Source organism: Lutjanus erythropterus, chromosome 19 (genome assembly GCF_056507025.1).
Source record: "Lutjanus erythropterus isolate fLutEry1 chromosome 19, fLutEry1.hap2, whole genome shotgun sequence".
In the NCBI taxonomy this organism is placed as follows: domain Eukaryota; kingdom Metazoa; phylum Chordata; class Actinopteri; order Lutjaniformes; family Lutjanidae; genus Lutjanus; species Lutjanus erythropterus.
Window position 1 is genome coordinate 11,202,298 of NC_139335.1, and position 19,426 is coordinate 11,221,723.

General features: G+C 37.4%; 3 protein-coding genes across 3 annotated transcripts; all 3 read right to left on the bottom strand.

Moving 5' to 3' along the window:
* Positions 1-1,350: 1,350 nt before the first annotated feature.
* On the bottom strand, positions 1,351-9,184 carry LOC146309341 (hsp90 co-chaperone Cdc37). The gene is made up of 8 exons (XM_084744542.1): positions 8,817-9,184; positions 7,661-7,942; positions 4,887-4,992; positions 4,681-4,796; positions 4,354-4,476; positions 3,369-3,551; positions 3,202-3,273; positions 1,351-2,003 (listed from the first exon to the last, which is right to left on the bottom strand). The coding sequence occupies exons 1-8, from the start codon at positions 8,922-8,924 to the stop codon at positions 1,863-1,865; spliced, it is 1,131 nt and encodes a 376-aa protein (XP_084600668.1). The 5' UTR covers positions 8,925-9,184; the 3' UTR covers positions 1,351-1,862.
* Positions 9,185-11,881: 2,697 nt separating this feature from the next.
* On the bottom strand, positions 11,882-12,718 carry cmc4 (C-x(9)-C motif containing 4 homolog (S. cerevisiae)). Its single transcript, XM_084744415.1, has 3 exons — positions 12,619-12,718; positions 12,455-12,514; positions 11,882-12,367 (listed from the first exon to the last, which is right to left on the bottom strand). The coding sequence occupies exons 2-3, from the start codon at positions 12,510-12,512 to the stop codon at positions 12,204-12,206; spliced, it is 222 nt and encodes a 73-aa protein (XP_084600541.1). The 5' UTR covers positions 12,513-12,514; positions 12,619-12,718; the 3' UTR covers positions 11,882-12,203.
* Positions 12,719-13,302: 584 nt separating this feature from the next.
* On the bottom strand, positions 13,303-17,963 carry LOC146309343 (vascular cell adhesion protein 1-like). Its single transcript, XM_084744554.1, has 5 exons — positions 17,585-17,963; positions 15,782-16,048; positions 15,356-15,688; positions 13,914-14,168; positions 13,303-13,821 (listed from the first exon to the last, which is right to left on the bottom strand). The coding sequence occupies exons 1-5, from the start codon at positions 17,634-17,636 to the stop codon at positions 13,814-13,816; spliced, it is 915 nt and encodes a 304-aa protein (XP_084600680.1). The 5' UTR covers positions 17,637-17,963; the 3' UTR covers positions 13,303-13,813.
* Between the last annotated feature and the right edge of the window lie 1,463 nt (positions 17,964-19,426).

Consider the following 19,426-nt stretch of genomic DNA (forward strand, 5'->3'; position numbering starts at 1 on the left):
ATAAGCCCTCCAGAGCTCGCTCTCTTGTCCATTTATGTGCCACATAAAGGTCCAGTATGAGAGCAGCCAGTACGAACAATCATCCTCAGGCTGAAATCAACAGCTTTTTGTGTTTATATTGTTTGTTGCCTTCTAATATTTAATGTACTGTGATGTACTGGAGGACAGAGTATACCTTTTACTCACCCGATGTGACTCTATGAAAAGCAAATGTCACTTGTACATACCAAATGCTTCATTAGAAAAACCCTGCACAGATGCAATAGATGGCCTACTCTTAACAATGTTATTTTTCAATATTACTTTATCATTACTTTCATGTCTTCTTTATAGTTTTTTTTTTCTTCTGTTGCTAACTTTGCCTTAACATATTTTATTGTGCCTGCCTTTGTATATGCATTTACATACATTTGGCATTTTAACTGTTTTAAATTCATGTTTGTCCTTTTATTTGTTTTTTTTTTTTACATATCTATATTTTACTCAGTTACATAGCAACTTTGTTCTTTTATTCAGAAAGTGCATTTCCATCTGGTTATGTCTGGGCTCAGTGCCACTTGATGATGTGCTCTGAATTTTCCATGTTTTTGCATGTCTTATGTCTTTGATTTGAATTTTGGTTCTGCAATAAGGAAAGCACTCTGAGATTATTTATTAATGCCATTATCATTATTATTGCTACTTCCATCTCAGGGGTTCCCAAACCTTTTCATGTAAAGGAGCCCCACAATAGATGCACTTTAGACCACAGATTTGAGAGGATGTTTTTTTTGTTGTTGTTTCTTAGTCTGAAGATCATCAAGTCTTTACAGTAAATCCATAATAAAAACTAGGATGACTATAAATTACAATTAATCAAAATGACCGCTACTGTTTCCTTCTTGTGTGTAAATGTGATTAAAAGTTACTACGGGGAACTCTCATATTTTGTTGACTTTTTAAAAATCTCTTCCTGCTTCTGTAACTGACTAAAGAAAAGAAGTATGACTCGATTTCACTCTGCCTGAAAAAACATTAACTGACTTGTTTCATCTGATTTCAAGGACATTTCAAGGTGGCAGTCTTTAGGAACAACAATACAGAAATAGCCAATATTCTCACAGACAGACTAGTTTGCTAATGTAGGTCATATAGAGGCATCAGTAATGAATTAAGACTGTCATAACCAGTAAAATACTCCCGGTAGTAGCTTTAAGTTAAAATATTTGTCCTTTGCTGGGGACCACCTACAACTCACATAAGGACCCGATAACATAATATAACATAACATAACATAAAATAATGATTTAAGAACATTTCACCCACACCTTGAGTTCTTAGACACAACGACGACACCCTTGTCTAGAGGAGTTGGATATAATTCAACCTTTAGTTAAGCAAGTTTGTAGAAAATGTCACTTTGGGGAAATAACCATCTGAATCCATTGGCTGCTCAAGCCCTAAAAGGTCAAACAAAAATGAGAAATTTGGAAATGACAAAAATGGATTATATGCACAACCTGAAAACGTATGAATGTTTCTCAGCTATACAACAGAACAAATAAACCAGACCAGGCGTGTGTGTACATACACACCCACACATGCTGACAGGTGTATACAAAGAAATGTAAGAACACAGCTTTAGTGATGTCCAAACAAATAAAAGACCTCAACACAAGCAGCAGTTTGTTTTCCAAGCAGGAGATACTGATGCACCATACTTGTGCAGTTAGGTGAAAGCTAATCCCTTAAGTCTCAGCTAAATATTTTTGAGAAGTTATTTCATTGTTCCTTGATCGGCAAACTAGTCATACACATAGTGGAGTTGCAATACAGCGGCTAAGTACATTTGCAGAAACATCAAATCATGGGATCAATGTTGGTCATTCCTTCTTAGTTTCTTCCGGCTCCTGTTTCACCTCCTCATAGGTAGCGTCTTCCTCTTTTTCTTCCCCATCATCTGTCTTGGAGTTGGGGACCCAGAGCCCCGAGTCTATGCACCTCTTCATGTGAGTCTTTGCCTCCTAAATTGTGTCAAACAATCACATTTATTAAAGGACCCAAAGCAGGAAAATAAATACATAAGGCTCATTTAATTACACATTTATATAACTCATTCCCAGGAAAGGAATAAAAACTGTATTTTGAGGGTGTTTTGACTTTTACTCATCAATTATAGTGGGAAAATATTTTTTTAAAATATCAAACTCTTGGCTATTAAACCTAATAACATGCCAACTTCCTGGTGATTTAATTTTTCATTTAATTCTGATTTCTGCAGCTGAAGAACTGAAATCTATCAAATTCTGTCAACAAAAAGTCATTGTAATATTTATCTGAATCTATCTTTTTCAAGCTACAGTCGAATCAATGACACTGTGTGCTTCATGTAACGCAAACAAATCAGTCTGAACAAAGATCACTCATCATTGTTCTCTGTATCAGATCGTTGGATGGACTTCCCTACCATCAAGAACAAACAGCAATTTAATCATATTCATTTACAAAGTTCTGCTTTTGAAACTTCCAACTTACCTCATATCTTCTCTCCTGATAATATGATCTTGTAATTACATAACCTCAGATATCCCTCATGTGCGCACTAACGGTGGCATAGCTGGTTTCAGGTGTTACGCACCTTTCAAATGGAATGCACAACAAACTGGACTCAAACTAGAGTCTTACATTCCTCTTGGAGATTGTAAAGCTTTATTATCTAATGTTTTTGTGATTATTGTAACTGCTTTTATTACATCCTCTTCACTGTGTAGTTGTCATGTTCTCTTTACTAATTGTGTTCTTGTGAGCGTTTTTGTTCTCAGACTGCTTTTGCAAAAGAGATCTAAATCTCAATAAGACTGGCTGACAACATTAAATAATAATTAACATTAAACAGAAAAAAAAAGGGCTACCGAGCTGACCCTTTATGGGTGAGACACATCTCATAGCCATCGGCATTTCCACATTTTTTAAACCAGGAAGTGAGACAAGGGACCATACAGCATAGCTAACCCTGTTTATGAATGATTTAATCACGATTTTGTAAAAATATGAGAGTTGTTGGAACAAAACTTTAAAAAGGGCCAACATTTTCATTAAAAAAAAATATATATATATATATACATATATATATATATATATATATAGACTGGACTGGTCAAAACAACTTCTACTGATTATTAGAAAATGAGAAAAACTGTGGGTTTTAACAGAGAAACTTACCGTTGGGTCCATTTTGCTAATAACGTCTTGTAACATTTGGATGTCTTTCTCATCAAAGCATTTCTGCATTTCCTGCAAGCAAGAACAGATTTTGTGAGTGACTTTAAACTAATGAGGGAAGATAAAAGCAGAGCGCTGAGACTTAGTGAAAAGACACGAGAACTTACGGATGGCAGGGACTCGTACACTTCCACAGGATCTAGCCCTCCGGGTCCCATGCGCTTTTGTCGCTCCTCTTCCTCGTATTCCTTCATGGCCTTTTCTATGCGGATCTTCGCCCTGCCCCGAACCCGCTCCTTAAATGACTCCAGCTCATCATTGAAAGCGTCCTGGTACTGCTGATCTGCTGTCTGTGAGGGAACACATCATTTGGTGTGTTGGTGGCCATACAAATGAGCATTTAATTGATCATTCCAATAAGTATGCGCATTTATTAAGATGCTTTCAACAGAGGAATCTTTTGAGGAATTCAAGGACTTAGAGTAGTTTAACATCCCCTGAAAATCCAGTGGCTTACCTCAGTACACCCTAACATCACTTTTGGATATGATTACAGGTGCAACAAAGCACGCTGGTGACCACAACCAATCACATTCCTCAGTGACTATGTTCACATGCAAAAAAATATTCCAGTTCTCACCTGTTTCAAATTCAAAAGACTGTCTTATTTTGAAAACTAGCAGAAAAGTAGTAGGCATTTAAATGTAGGCAGTGTTGTTCAGTGTGGTCAGAGGTAAAACAGGCTTGAAATTTTCAACCAGAGAGGGCAGCAAAACTTTTCTTTCCAATTCTGTGTTAATCTGTGTCTGTGGGAACCAATGGCTAAATTTAGTTTTTGTTCCAGGTGTAAAAAGTCCCTGCTCTAGAGGTAGGATTTTCCAATGATTTCATAAGCTACTGGGGACGGAAAGGGTGAGGCAGTTGAGCTAGCAAGCCAACAAACAAGAAAGAGAGAGCACAATTAGAGAACAATTGAATTGAATGAATTAATGGACGGTGGTTACATTCTAATGTTTATTTAAAAACTGAGAGAGGGGCTTCATTCTCAGAGTTTAGTTCCTCTGTTGCCTCCACGGCTCCTGGAACATTTTGGCCAAAAAGGGCTCTATATTATTTCATTAGATTTTGTACCATCAAAGCAGCGTTAGTTACCTTAATCTTGGCAAAAAATTGACGAAAGCAACCGCGGGGGTCCACCTTGAGGCTTTTTGCCAACTCTAGAATGAACTGCATGACGATGGTCTGGTGAGCCACTTGCTCCATCAATGCGTGTTTCTACAAAAAAAAAGGAAGCAATTTTAGAATAACACACAGAATACACATTTTAGAAAACAAAATGGCTGCATAAAGAAGGCAAGGTGTGACAAACAATGAGGAGTCATAAAACTAACTGTAGTATATTTTAATCTTGAAATACATGCAATGTATGGAGTGTGAAAACAAAATGTTGAAAAACACATTCTGTTCTGAAGCATTTACCTCTTCAACTTCAAGGTCGATGCACATGATGACCAGGTAGTTTGCAGTCTCTTCACATACTAAATGAGGATTGTCAGAGAGGTACTTTTGGCTGTCATCCCAACGCCGCAACATGCCTGCAGTATAAACAGCGACAAGGGTCAATAACTACTTTCAAAGACCAAAACCTCGTAACACGTAGTAAATGTCTAGTGGTGAATCCTTACCAAAATGTTTGATCTGCTTCTCATATTTCTCCACAAAGGTTTTATGTTTTTTCTCCTTCTCTTCTTCAGTCTCCTCAGAAGTATCTGGGGTGATATTAACAATACTCTATAGAAGACAGACAGTGGCAAAGAATAATCATTACAGTGATTTATTTATTTTTTTTTTAGAGAGAAAGCCACATCACACTTTAAATCAGGGGTGTAAAACATTTACTAATCACAAGAAGATTCAGATATATGCACCTTATGAAGACAAAGACTTAACACAAATCCTGGGTAAAATTTGAACAAACAATTTAAGGTTACAGTTCAAGTTAATTCATCTCTATGCCGTAGTAGCACGGTAAAATTTACCCATGGCAATAATAACCTTGCCAGATAGTTAGCATGAGGCAAGCAAAGGGCTCGCTCAAGATAAAACTAATGCTACTTTCAAAGCACACTGGTCTCCATCTAACACCGTCTGATCAGAGGCAACATTGAAGCAACAAACTGTTTAAGGCAGGGGTCTCAACTCAAATTGGCTTGAGGCTACTGATAATATTGTCATCTCATAGAGGGGCCACTTCAGTGTTAAGGTACTGCAAGAAAGTGAATATTTCTGAAAATGTACTTTTTAAAATTTCATTACTAAAACCGTTTCACACGCTTTCTTCAAATGCCACAAAGTATACGGTAAAAACTCTAGCTTAGTCACATAACTGATCAGAAATACTGTTTGACAAGCCTGGACATAAAATATCAGCAAACGGCAACATACAACCTTTCAGAAATGCGTATGCACAGTGATTTTTTTTATTAACAGAATTGTGTTTTGATTTCCATTGTATTCAGTTGAAGAGGTAGTTGGTATGAAACATCTGGAAAAAATATGAATTATATTTAATTTTTGGCTTTATGTCACGGGTCAGTGGGAGAAGTGGCCAGAAATGGCCCCTGGGCCAGCAGTTTAAGACCCCTGCTTTAAGGACAAACACCCATATATTGTTTTAAAAGTTCAAAGAATGAAAGAAACTGTTTTTTATAACACTGACCATGTATATAAATACTAATCTAATCATGTGAGAGGGCTGGGTACACACCATCGTACTGTAATTATGCTACTGGGTACTTGAAAAACATCCTTCTTGAGTCATCGGGCCCCACTATAAATAACCGATAAGGCTGCTATCATATCTTAATAAATTCCATGAAAACACCAAAACAAACAGCCAGTGTATCCAAGGATGTATTTATTTTATAGCCAAAGCCTGGCACAACGTATTCCTCAGTTCCGTAGAACTCCATTGTCCTACAAAAATTACTAGGAAATTGAGTCATTCTGGTTCCTCTGGGTGGTATTTTTCTTAATCAGACTGAACAAAACCAGTGTATTTTATTCATCTCAGTAGTGTTACACAAAACTACTTCCCTTCACATGTTCATTGATGTCTGCTCTACACAAAACCGCTGTCCAGAGACTGTGAATGTGGTGTTGTAAGTTGATCATGTTCACATGCTGAAATGAAGAAATATGTTGCTCAACTTGACAGCACGACTCATTTATGTATTTTGGACAGAAATGCTCAATGCTCTATTCAGAAGAGGAACAGCCTATATCAGACACTGATGCTTTGTTACCAGGATCAAATCATTGTTGGTGTTGTTATCTTTAGAGAATTGACTGATAATAAAAAGACACAATAATGCCAATGCCATTATTTAACAATTTATGTCCCTGTTACTATTGTGCTATTTATTATCTGTATTATCTTTTAATTACTTTGGCATTTTGTTGAAATATGGGCTGCATGGGAATACTGCAGGTGAAATTTATCACCACATAACACCAAGTCTGAAACAGGCTCTACATCTTGTTATGGTAGTCATAAAAACCTAATGATAATATATTAGCAAATAGAACTTTTTTAACAAACACTTAATATAGCTCTAACAAGCTTGATGCAGATAATTTCGATATATATTTATTTAGGAAGGGGATAATTAGCACCAGCCACCAGTGGTGCCAATGCCAGAAACATTTTAAGTGGCTGGTAGATTTGCTTCACTTGGCCAAAAAAATAAAAAATAAAATAAAATAAAATAAACATTAGTTACCCTTTTAACATAGGTTCCTAATTTGTAAGGATTGCTATCATCATATATCAATACTAACTAAAATTTTGTAACATATTGCTTCTTTGCCTCTGTTGAACGCTTCTCTTTATATTCGTATTTGTCTTTCATACTTTCTTCATTCATTTCTGGTGATTATCAACTGTGTGTGTGTGTGTGTGTGTGTGTGTGTCAGTGTCTGAACCACATGTCTGGGCTTTAGAAGACTTAGAATATACCAGATGTGCAGCATGGAGGCACTTTATGGTTTTTTATGTTCTGTTTTTTTTTTTTTTTTCATTTGAGAAGTGGTCACCATTCACTTCAAAGGTTTGAGCGACTCTGCAGTGCTATTTTCTTGTGAAACTCCAGCAGTGTTTTGTGGACTGAAAAACTAAACCTTCACCTGGCATGAAGATGAGTAGATAATGACTGAATCTTCATTTTTGGGTGAATTATCCCTTTAAACCTTAGCTAGTAGTTACTTACACATACCAGTCTATCTGCATTATGGTAAAATTGTCAGTGACATCAACCTGTCCAATTTTAACTGCCTACTTCTAATGTGACTCAATAAGCAAGGCAAGTTAATTTAATCTTGTAGATTATGAATGTTTTCCTCTCCTAAAACACAGTAGAGTGTCTCTAAGCATGCATCCAGCCACTTTCATCTGTCTCACCTTGCTGAAACCATCCTTGCTGAGCGTGTCGACGTTCCATGGCATCTTCTTCTCTTCCCGGTTGTGCTCTTCCAACTTCTTCTCCCACTCCCGTTCCTCTTTTTTCAGTTTCTTCTCCTCAGCCTGGGCCTTGCTCAGGTCTGCTTTGGCCTCATCCGATGATGAAAGGTTCAGCTCTTGTACTTTCTTCTGCGCCTCTGCCACCTTACGCTTGCATTCATTCAGTGTCTTGTTTAGGTCGTCACCTTTTTTCCTAAAATCTTCCATTCGCTCCACGCGAGCCTGAGGTACAAATATTCCAACATCAGTCACAACCGCAGGAACATGGGCACACCATAGTCTTTACAGGAACAGTTAACCCAAAAATCAAAAGGTACATATGGTTTCTCTGGTCTGTGATGTTATTTATCCATCTAGATTGTTTTGGTGTGACTTGCAGTTTAAGAGATATTGACCATAGGGATTTCTGGCTTCTCTTTTTTCCAGAGATCATAGCCTGGTTTCTTAAAATAATCCACACACCTACCAATTTGATTCTTTGGCTGAATCTATTGTAACTGTTTTCTTTATGCAGCAGAATCTACCACAACTATTTTCTCTCTAATATAAAGATAACAGTACCTACATGAAACTGCTCAAAACAAAATCTATGGATTATGTTAAGCAACTGGCTACTGATTACTTGAAAGAGCCATTGCAGTTGAGTTTTTCAAATATACTTTTGAGGTGTTTTGAGCACCAGAAGCCGTGTGCAATTTAGTCTTAAATGTTAAAGAAGCTAGACATCTCTAAAGCCGATATCACCAAAACTCGGCCACTCGCATCAAAACAATCTAGATGGCTAAATGGCACTACAGGCAAGAGGGAAAATATGTATTTTGACTTTAGGATGAATTGTCCCTTTTAGTATGAATAAACATTATCTGTTTGCTATTGATTAGTACATCTTTAACTACGGTGGACATCCATCCATGTGGAGCTAGATACAATAGGATAAATATGCCTCGGTTATTATTACCTTGCATTAGTCAAATATAATCATTTGTAATTCTTCACAGCACCAAAGTGAACACAGGAAGCGGTCTCATTGTAACCGTTAGCTGGATACAACATGTTGTCCACCAACTCTTTAGATCATGTGCCCTTAAATGTGTACCTGGTGTCTCCATCTGAAGAGGCTGGGTGTGTCGATGTTTGGGTGGGTGTCATCTTCATCGTCTGACACCTCAATGTGGTCCCACACGCTGTAGTCTATCCTGGACATGATGCCAGCAAGAGCCTAACGCAAACAACGTTAGCTTGGGTTATGACTCGGCTAAGTTAGTGGGCTAAACGAAGCTAACCCAAATCTAATATCAAAAAAGCATATAACGCAACAAAGCCACGCTTTCCAGAAATGTATATTTGAGTTCAATGCAGCGGTCGGGTGTTTCTGGACAGGAAAAAGTCAGTTAAACCCACCTAGCGCTGGCTAGCAAGAAATAGCTACAGAATTCTAGAAAGATTTGCTGCTGCAAATTTCCGTTTGACGTATGTACGTTCGTACGTCACACGAACGTATTACGTACGCCGGAAGGCCGAAATTTTTTTCTCTTTTTACTTTTAAGAGAGAGAAGGCAAGTGATACAACATTCTTACATACAAAACAGAGAGCACAATGTAAATAGAAATATAATCTAATAAAGGACAGAAAATAAACAATAGAATAAAATAAATAAAATAAAATAGCTAGGTCTCTTCTAACAATTATAATAATATATAATAATGTAATAATAATGTGCAGTAAGGTTTTTTTTTTGTTTTTTTTAAATTTTCCTTTTCATTCACACATATGTACATATGCAGTACAATGATAGTTCTGTCACATAACTACATTTTTGGATAAAGAATACACCTAATAGATAGAAATCATTCTTTAAGGAGTCCATTTTCTAATCATCAGTGATGATTCCAAAGTAATATCATTTCCGGTATCTTTCAAAAAGATGAACTTCACTTTCATCAACAAATTGTTGTTTTCGTCATTCACAAATTAATTTAACAGACATTAACCATTTTATATCCTTGTAAATGATGTCAAAATATATACAGTCTTTATTTCTTCTTCTTTGAGAAATTTATTATTTTACATTTTAATATTCATGCTTGTAATTTCACTTTGGCTTTTTCTTTATTCTGTGCGTTTCCAAAACCTCCTAGCCTACCATATGCTAATAGTATTCATTCATGTATTTTTACTTTTGCTTTTTCTTTCTTATGTATGTTTTGCAAAACCTCCCTGCCTGGTAAATACATTTCACAGTTCTAAAAAACATTTTTCCCTCATCCAGTAAATTGCTGTCTAGAAAACATTGCTTCTGTTTTTCTCAAATCTGTTGTTCACACTTTTGATGGAGTGGGTGATAAAATCATTGCCAAAATTCATCCTATTTTTAAAGTTAATGTTGAATACACATCTGAATCCAAATACATTTATTGCATTGACACAACTATTTTGGAGAAAAAAAATCTCAGCAAGGGATTTGCCCTTGAACTACTCACGCAAGTCTATTACATGACATATTTATGGATTTGTAAATGTGTATTTGTGGCATGTAAATAGGTTAATTTTGCCTCTTTGCTCAAGTTTATTCGGTTTTATTTTGAAATGTGGATGTTGAAAAAGATTCTTTTAGGACAACACATTGACAATCAATTGATTAAACGGTTTACAGTCTAAAACAGTCAAGAGCTTCTTTTCAGACTAACAAATAAGTTGCCCAGGGCTGAAATAAAGCGATCACACAGAGAGAACACTGAAGAATCAATTTAGAAGAGACAGATTATCTAATAACAACAATTTCAGTCAACAGTCATACAAACCATGCTGAATGTCAATCAAACAAAAAGCACTTGAGTTACTTGCTTTTTTTTTAATTATTCATTTTCCAGTTGTCTTGATAAGCTTTCAGCAACTATTTTATGTAATATTTATATTACACACACACACACACACACACACATATATATAGCATACCACGTGGGGTTTAGCATAGCTTTTCAGAGATCTCCCTTTTGCATTAAAAAAAAAAGTCTCCACCAGACTCACTGTACAAATGAGAATGACAACAGTGTCATCTATCCAGCTCTAACAGGTGAAACACAGCTAACAGAGGAGCTGGGGACATGTATAGTCTGTACAAACTCACACAGTCCTGAATATTTACACTCGATGGGTCTAATTGGCAAAAAATAATTTCCATCACCTGCAATATGACTGCTTCAGTAGTTTGTTGCTGACATGCACAAACATGTCTCATACTTGATAACAGGGTGTGCATACAGTGACATACACATCCACAGAAAACAATACAGTTGAACTTATAAAATTATAATGTTCAGCTTTATGCTGTGACTGTGCCAGACAGGTGTGGTATTTTGAATGATGTAATAAAAAAAAAATAAAAATAAAAATGAATAATAATAATAGTTGCATTCCATACATTGTAGGTGTGCCAGCTTCAGGGCCTTTCTGCAATGACTTGTCAAAATATCTGCTATGAGAAAAGCACTGCAATGCACTGCGGCAATGAGGGGTGTCGGAGTATACTGATATTGATAATAACTGATACTTAACAAATGAAATACTGATATCATGTTAATAATACACATATGATAATATTGTGCAAATAATCCAGCACCTCCTGAACATGCTATATACTCTTAAATCATTTGTTCCTCTGTTCTCTTTGTTTCCCTCCTCAAACACACCTTTTCACTGTCCATCAAATGTAACTGCACTTTTTCTCTTCACTCTCTCTTCACTTCCTGCACTCGTATTTTGAACATAATTCATTTGCTAAAAAAAAGAGACAAAACAAATGATAAACAAAACAGCTAAGCTGTACCTAAACGCACCAGAAAGATAGTTGATTGTTGAGTCAAAATGTAAAAAAACAGAGTTTTTGGTTAAATAAGCATCCCAAGCAGAACAGGGTAATGAAAAATATAGGCAGAGTCTCTGTAGATAAAGCCAACATGACACATTTCTAGCAGGTCATAAATGATGATTGAAAGGTTGTGTCTATACATAGTTTCTTTGTAGGGAAATGTTGTATATTATGCCTTTAAGGTAGTGCTGCCTGCCCATCAATTTTGGTATATAGCTAGCTAAGCTAATAGCAGACAAGTTAATTTAGCATAAGCTATGCAGCAGCTGTCCAAAGACAACCAAAACAACAGTAGTATGTGAATTTTTAATTTACATGTGAAGTTTTAATTTACATAAAACCTACACATTCATATGACCATGTTAAATGATATATGTTAGAAGATGATTTACAGGACAATAAATATTTGAAAGCAATACAGAATGCCTGAGAGCATTTTGTCACCTGAAGACACTCCCACCATAAATTGATGCAGAAAGGACACAAAATAGTGCAATTAACTGTTTTGATTTTAAAATTTTCTGGGAGAAGACCCCCCACATCTCCCAATTCATGTGTGTCCCCTCCAGTGTTGAAACAAAACCTACGCCATAATAAACAGCCCACCATTTTTCTCATTTAAGGCTCGATCCCACAGGGAGCTCTGTGTTACTTTTGCTCTCGGTGGGTTTAGAGTCCTTGAAGCCGGAGCAGCAGATGGAGTTTGCCGCATGAATCTCGCAGCAGCGCCGCATGTCCCTGATCACATCCTCACACATGCTCTCCACGTACTTGTTAGCTGCAGGAAAGGGTCAGGGTTAGCTACAAGACAGTCTGGCATTTGCTTTAATAACATTTAACTTCCGTTTCACGTAAGTTAGACTACCTTGTAAACACTTCTGAATTGCACATGCTTGCTTTTGACACGGGTCTTTCTGTGGCATACCTGGAAGTGAACAGACAGGGACAATTTTCAGTAGTTGTCGAAAAAAACATATGACGTTACATTTCAGGCACTGCAACACAGAAGACCAAAACATTGACTCCCACCTTTATCAGTCACAGAAGTTAGAAGGTCTTAAAATAAAGGTCGTTAGCTGCTAATGCTACTTCCTCCTCCTGTGACTGAGAGCCAATTGTTTTGGTCACGTGACGCGCCGTTAGCGAATCAAATAATCTCTGGAGGCGTGAAACAGCGACATCTGGTGGTGTAGAGTCAGTGTAGCACAGGAAGTCAAATAAAATGTAACAGGAGTGAGAAATACATCAGTGTAGTGGAGTAGAAGTATAGCAGAAAGTAACAGAAACAGGAGTACAGGTACAAGTGCAGTACTCAAGTAAATCTATTTAAACTGTTAAATGCATAGACAGTTGTGCACTTGAATTGTTAAATTACTAAAAACGCAGTCAACTACTTCGCTTACCTCTTGCTGAGTTTGCACGTTTTTTAGCTTGAACTTCAGCATTTTGTATACTGGGTCTAAAGAACAGCATTTGAACTGCCTACTTGAACTCTAACATCTCTCAATTCGCTGGTTCTTTGTTTTTTTTTTGTTTTTTTTTACTATTGTGTTATTTGTAATCTATATGTTGACTGTGTAACCAAATGTTTATTGAGCTTTTATGTAACTTAAAAAGGAGCATCAGTCATACCCAGCAGGAACATAACACTAATATTAATATATAGTCTTATTACAAGAAGTAAATTTAAAACAAAAAAACAAAACAAAACAATGTTTTTTTAATTTTACATTTATTCATGAAGACAAGCAAATCATGGAATGGTTCATATTTACAGTAATGGCCTGCTGATCTTCAACATTCAGTATTAAAGTTGATACATTAATGATAATGTAGTCATCACCGCTATATCAAGAGTAGTTACACATTTGTAATGTTACAAGGTAGTTTTACTAAAACGAAAATAAGTCTAGCAAAAATATAAATTAGATACAGGATATCACATGGAAAGCATACAAAGTCAACTATATCCTAAACCACCAATCTATCGCACAGAATACTGAAAATACTGACAAATTAAATGACAGTTATCAAACATAGTATATTCAGAACGTTTTTAAAATGAGATTTAACTCTGCCTGAAAGCCTGATCCTCATAAATATCTGTTGAGTCATGGATGCAGTGTCATTTCCTCCTCTGACACTGCAGCAGTAAAATCCCCTCAGCTGAATTATCCGTGTTTGTCCAATGTGGTCATCTGATCTCCTCTCAGCACCTCATGTTTCAAACACCTAAAGAGAAAGCAAAAGAAGAAGCTGATTAGGACTGATGCTGTGTGCAGAGACAACTTGCACATGTGCACTTTACAGTTCCCTCCTTCTACCTTTGGTCTTGGCCTTGACAATGAACTGCTTGCTCTTCTTCTCCAGTGTGTTGGAGGCGGTGCAGGTGTAGGTCCCTGGGAGCAGTGAGGCGGAGGTAAGAACTGCTTCGTCCTCCATGCTCTCCTGAATGGGTTGGGAGGACTGCCAGCTGTACACAGGTGTGGGGTTTCCTGTTGCAGTGCAGTTCAAGGTCATGTCAGCACCTGCTGTAAGGTCCAGAACTTCTGGTTCAGGACTGAGGAACGTTGGAGGAACTAGAGGAAAAGATCACAGGCATTAGATGAAGGGCTGCACCTAACTAATGTTTCCATTCATATTAATCAAGTGATCATTTAGTCTATAAAATGTAAAAAACTGTGGGGAAAAAAGCTCATCACACTTCCCCAGAGCCCAAAGTGATTCCAAATTTTCTATACCCTCTTCCATCTCATATCAAAAAGTTTAGTTAGATTCCTACTCTTGTGATTTATCTTCTCCATTTTATAGATTTTGTTAACTGTATACTTCCATTTTCTTTGGTGTGGCGCCTCTGGTTTCAGATTGTTATTTGTTGTTTGCTTAACTGCCACCGTTATTAAAATTCTCGTTGAGGAAGTGCCTGTGGTATTCTGCCAAATAATAGCTTGGGCCTGAAATGGAGTGTGTACTGAAAAATGTTATCTGTAGCTTATATCAGCCAAATATTGCTGCACAACCAGAAAGGAAAAGAATATATGGGTGTGGTTGGCTTCATCCCACGTTCTCATGATGTAACAGGTGTAACAAGTGAAACTCGATTTTCCGAGAGTATTCTCTCCAAATGACTGAGTTTGTGTTTTTTTTTTTTTTTAACTGCCTTGTCATTTTTCTGGTGATATGATCAAATCCAGGTGCGTCTCCCAACTTAAGATGCCTTGATTTTTTCAATTCTGGACTTTTTTTTCAAGAATTCAATAGATCTGAACTAATGTATTTTTTATACACTCTATTATTATATAAGCTATTAAAGGGTGTATCACCTTCACTGTTTTATTTAACTATTTTTCTTTTATAGGGTGACTTCTCATTTGTAAGTGTTTACAAAAGTTCGACTTTGGTAGCTTATATAATTTTGATAAATTCTCAAAAGTATCTATTCCTTTATGTGTAACTATCTGACTGTATTTAGTCAAGCCTTTCCTTTGGTTTTGTGACTTTCATCCAAGCAATTATTGTATTTTTTATACGTGTATTTCAATTATTTCTGATGTCTTTAATAGACATTTTAGCAGATATGTACATGAGCCCATATTTATGCATAACGAATAAAAAATGATTGAAATTATTAATTGATTATCAGAATGGGAGGCAACTAATTTTCTTCTAATCGACTAATTGATTAATCAGTAATCACTGCAGCTCTAATTAGAAGTACTATCCTCAAGAACTCTTCTTTTACATTGGGAATATCTTCATGACTTACAGTACACAGAGGCGTTAAGAGGCTCCGAGGTCACAGTAGGAGGTGGCTGCGGCCCCTCTGGTCCGAGCTCCAGCACTGCCACACACCTGTACTGTGCTCCGTTCTCAGCTTTAGTTGGTGTGATCACGAGGATGGAGGACACTTGGACAGGCGAGGAGGATGTGAGGTCAGAGAAGGAGTGGTTATAAACCTCCGTCTGGCCTCGATACCACCTCAGGGTGAGGTACTGAACGGGAGCGATGTTCTGAACCTCGCAGAGCAGCTGGTACTCTTTTCCCTCCACCATGGGGCCGGTGTGGTTCACAGGCCTGATGGAGACGCTGTCTGGGGTTTCTAAAGGAAGAATACACAAAGTTCACGTCATTCAAACAGGTTCATGTGAGTCAGTTCATTTCTACACTTGTATTACAGCAGGGGTGGACTCACTGTAGAGGACGAGGTTGAGTTTCTCCTCACACTGTCTCGGAGCTGTGAAAAACACACCATAGCAGATAGGCTCCTCTATCCAGTCAATGAGACTGTCCACCTTCCACTGGACAGACAGGTCCTGCTGAGTGTGTGAGGCACTGATGGCCGATTCCCAGCCCAGGACACGTACAGGGCGAGCAGCCTCACAGCTGACTGACACCGGCTCCCCAAAACCCACCACAACCCTGGAGGGCTTGAGGATGAGGGAGCAACCTTCACCTGAAACTGAGACAGACAGCAGCAGTCATCATCATTATACCCCAGGTCACCACCACCGCCATCTTATTTACACTTATAATGTGGCATAATGTGCCACACATTTTCAACAGGAAACAGGTATGGACTGTGGGAAGCCCAGTCTAGTACCTGAAGTCTTTTACTTTGAAGCCACACTGTTGTAACACATGCAGAATAAACAGGGACATCTCTGAATAAGACGTTATCTGGATGGCATGAGTGTGCATTTACAAAAAGCAATAAAGTTTCAACAATAAATAACTTGTCTTTGTAATGTATTCAGTTATTTCCAGTTGAAAGGTATTTGCAAATCATTGCATTTTGTTTTTACATTATACACAACATTCTCACTTTTTTGGAGTTGGGGTTGTACAAGCAGGCTGTGGGTACCTATTATGTAACCCTGTTACAAAACACACAGGACAATCACAAATAATAAACCTAATATTTCTCAAATATACCTGTGTTCAATAGTGAATGTATAGCTATCGTGCTAATTATTCATTTCTACATTATGGAAACAGAAACATGCACTTTACAGGCCTAGATAATCTATATGGTTAACTGGTAGCCAGTCATGGAGAAGAATTTAGATCCTCTACTTAAGTAAAAGTACTAATACCACCTTGTAAAAATACTCCAGAAAAGTCTCACAGTGAAAATGTTGCTTTAGTATAAATATGGTTGTATAATAATCATTTGAAATAAAAACAGGATTTTGCTGCTGTAGTTGGTTAAAGGAGAGCTAATTTTTAACTTTGTTGTATAAGACTGCAACTAATAATTATTTTCATTTGATTATTTGGTTTGAACAAATTCTGACAATGGTGAGAAATGTCTTCACAGTCACCCACAGCCCAAAGTGGCAGTGTTTTTTTTTCAACCAACAGTCTAAAATATTAATTATTAAACGAATTAAAAGGCAAAGAAGCAAATCCTCATTTTATAAAAAATAAAACATTACCAAATACTTATCAAAACAGCTTCCATTTAGGTTACTGACAATCAATTAGTTTCAGCTCTTCTTGTATATTTTCATAAGTTTTGTGTACAAAAATCTAAATAACTAAAGCTAAAGTGTAGCAGAGTAGAAGTATAAAGTGGCATAAGAAGAAAGTACTTTAGTAAAGTACAAATACCTCAGACATATACTTAAGTACGGTACTTGAGTAAATGTACTTAGTTACATCCCACCGCTGCTGGCAGCACGTCATAAGTATAGTTGAAATGAATATAGTGTAGCGACTTAAACATAAATAGGTATATTTTAAGGCTACATATATCTATTAATAAACATCATGCCAATGGGTTAATTCTAAGAGGCCTGTTCTTTAAAGCAAAAACAAACGTTTTACCCTGCTGCTGCTGTTGGTCGTTATCATGTTAACCTGCCGTATTATCACCAACGAGAGGTCATAGTTTACCTACGTTTTCGTTTATCAGCACACCAGTGTTTTGATAAGACACTTACTGCAGCAAACATCATCTCTGAGTCCAACAAGTGAGAGGAAAACATGTTGTTACCTGAGTAAAACATGCAGAGCGTCAGAATCCACTGAAGAAAGTTGTTTCCCATGGTATTTTCTGCACTGAGCCGTCGATTAAGGGGCGAGGGAAAGAAAAGTCCAACTTGAACAAGCTTGGCTACTCTGCGGGGAACTATGTTGGAACAAAAGGGCCCCCTTCATCCCAGCTGACTTTGGGGGTGGGGGGTAAAGGGGAAAGAGGGAAATTTAACAGGTGGTAGGGCTCTGAAAAACACGGCCCGGTCCTCTGCACTGCATTAATCTGACAAACATTTCAGCAGGAAATGATACCACAGCAAATGTCTCACTAGCAAGGATGTAGCATCCAACCACACAACACAGGAGAACACCTCTTTATTTCACTTTAAATTCAAAATATCTGGTTTATTTGTCCAAGCAGAGCAAAACGTCACTTCTGAAATATTCCAATATGTTTATAATGATTGAGACACTTTTCTTTCTTCTGTAAGCTGAGTAACCTCTGACCTATTTAAATCCCTTTGAATATAGATATAAATCTGAACCAGACTATTATTTATGATGTTCTGGCAATGCTGTGGTGCTTTTTTTTTTTTTAATGCACTTCACATTCCAGCCTTAGGTGTGGCAATATTATGCTTTCAAACCGCCTAGATCTCTTGTCTTGTTGCCTGGCTGTGAACAAAAGCCTGTTTTCACTTTTGCTTGCACGCTTGTCTCCTATTGCTCATGAACTCCATGCTTTGTGAGATCCCAGCATGCAGGCGGGACTTTTGGTGTTGTGCGGCATGTAGCTTGTAAGCCCCACACTGTGACCAGAATGCTACACAGCATATCCACTCTGACCGCAAACTGCAGTGCAAGTGAGCGAGTAATGGGATGCTTTTTGGTGGATTTATGGGGGGCACAGCTGGGAATCTCAAAGCACAGATTACACTTTACATCCTCGCTTCGCTTTGAATATGATGCTCCTTCTGCAGCTCCTCTAGAGAAATATGTTACGCTTGTGTGTCTATAATAACACTTTTTCTTAACCCCATGACAAATTGAGCAATATCCACTCTGCCAGGTTGTTATAGCAACACAGTGAGAGCATACACAAACAGTGCTTTCTGGCAAAACCTTTAGTGGGAATGACAGGGACTGAACATAAAGAACATGGTTTCAGAAAAATTGGCAACCGTGGGCGGGATAACAGCTCTCCTTTACATTCACTTTGTTCAGCACTGATTAGTATGGCAGTCTCAGCACTGTATAATGTAGGCCAGATTGAATGAGGGAGAGAGAGGGGGGTCCAAGGGGTTGACAAAAGGTGGCAGTGAAACATAGTAATGAAAGACACTGGTATGACTTCGCCTCAATCAGTATTCTGCCTCAGGATGTCACTGACAGAGCAGTCGGCTTTATCTAACAGTGATGTACAGAATACATTAACATTTTAAGTTATATTCCCTTTAAAATACAAACCTCAATTCCAAAAAAGCTGGGATGTTGTGTGAAACAAATAAAAACAGAGCTGCCACAGCTTTCCAACCTATATTAAACTGAATATAGTGCAAAGGCAAGATGCTAAAACTGATCAACTTTATTGTTTTTTGTAAAAATAAATAAATAAATACACTCATTCTGAATTTGATGCCTGCAACACGTTCCAGAAAAGTTTGGACAGGAGCATGTTTACCACTGTGATACATCACCTTTTCTTTCAGCGACACTCAGTAAGCCTTTGGGAACTGAGGATAGTAATATTAAAGCGCTGAAAATGAAATTCTTTCCCCACAGTCCAGGATATCCATTGTCGTATTTTGTGCTTCATAACGCACCACACATATTAAACAGGAGACAGGTCTGGACTGCAGAA

What these genes read in the sequence shown, in the direction of transcription:
- LOC146309341 (XM_084744542.1), bottom strand. Translation starts at nt 8,924, where the DNA reads ATGTCCAGGATAGACTACAGCGTGTGGGACCACATTGAGGTGTCAGAC. An exon ending in TCTTCAGATGGAGACACCAG is followed by an intron (nt 7,943 to 8,816) that starts GTACACATTTAA and finishes TTTGTACCTCAG; the next exon opens with GCTCGCGTGGAGCGAATGGA. An exon ending in TGTACGAGTCCCTGCCATCC is followed by an intron (nt 3,274 to 3,368) that starts GTAAGTTCTCGT and finishes TCTTGCTTGCAG; the next exon opens with GAAATGCAGAAATGCTTTGA.
- cmc4 (XM_084744415.1), bottom strand. Translation starts at nt 12,512, where the DNA reads ATGCCACAGAAAGACCCGTGTCAAAAGCAAGCATGTGCAATTCAGAAG. An exon ending in AATTCAGAAGTGTTTACAAG is followed by an intron (nt 12,368 to 12,454) that starts GTAGTCTAACTT and finishes CCTTTCCTGCAG; the next exon opens with CTAACAAGTACGTGGAGAGC.
- LOC146309343 (XM_084744554.1), bottom strand. Translation starts at nt 17,636, where the DNA reads ATGGGAAACAACTTTCTTCAGTGGATTCTGACGCTCTGCATGTTTTAC. An exon ending in ACTCAACCTCGTCCTCTACA is followed by an intron (nt 15,689 to 15,781) that starts GTGAGTCCACCC and finishes TTCTTCCTTTAG; the next exon opens with AAACCCCAGACAGCGTCTCC. An exon ending in TCTTAACGCCTCTGTGTACT is followed by an intron (nt 14,169 to 15,355) that starts GTAAGTCATGAA and finishes CTTTTCCTCTAG; the next exon opens with TTCCTCCAACGTTCCTCAGT.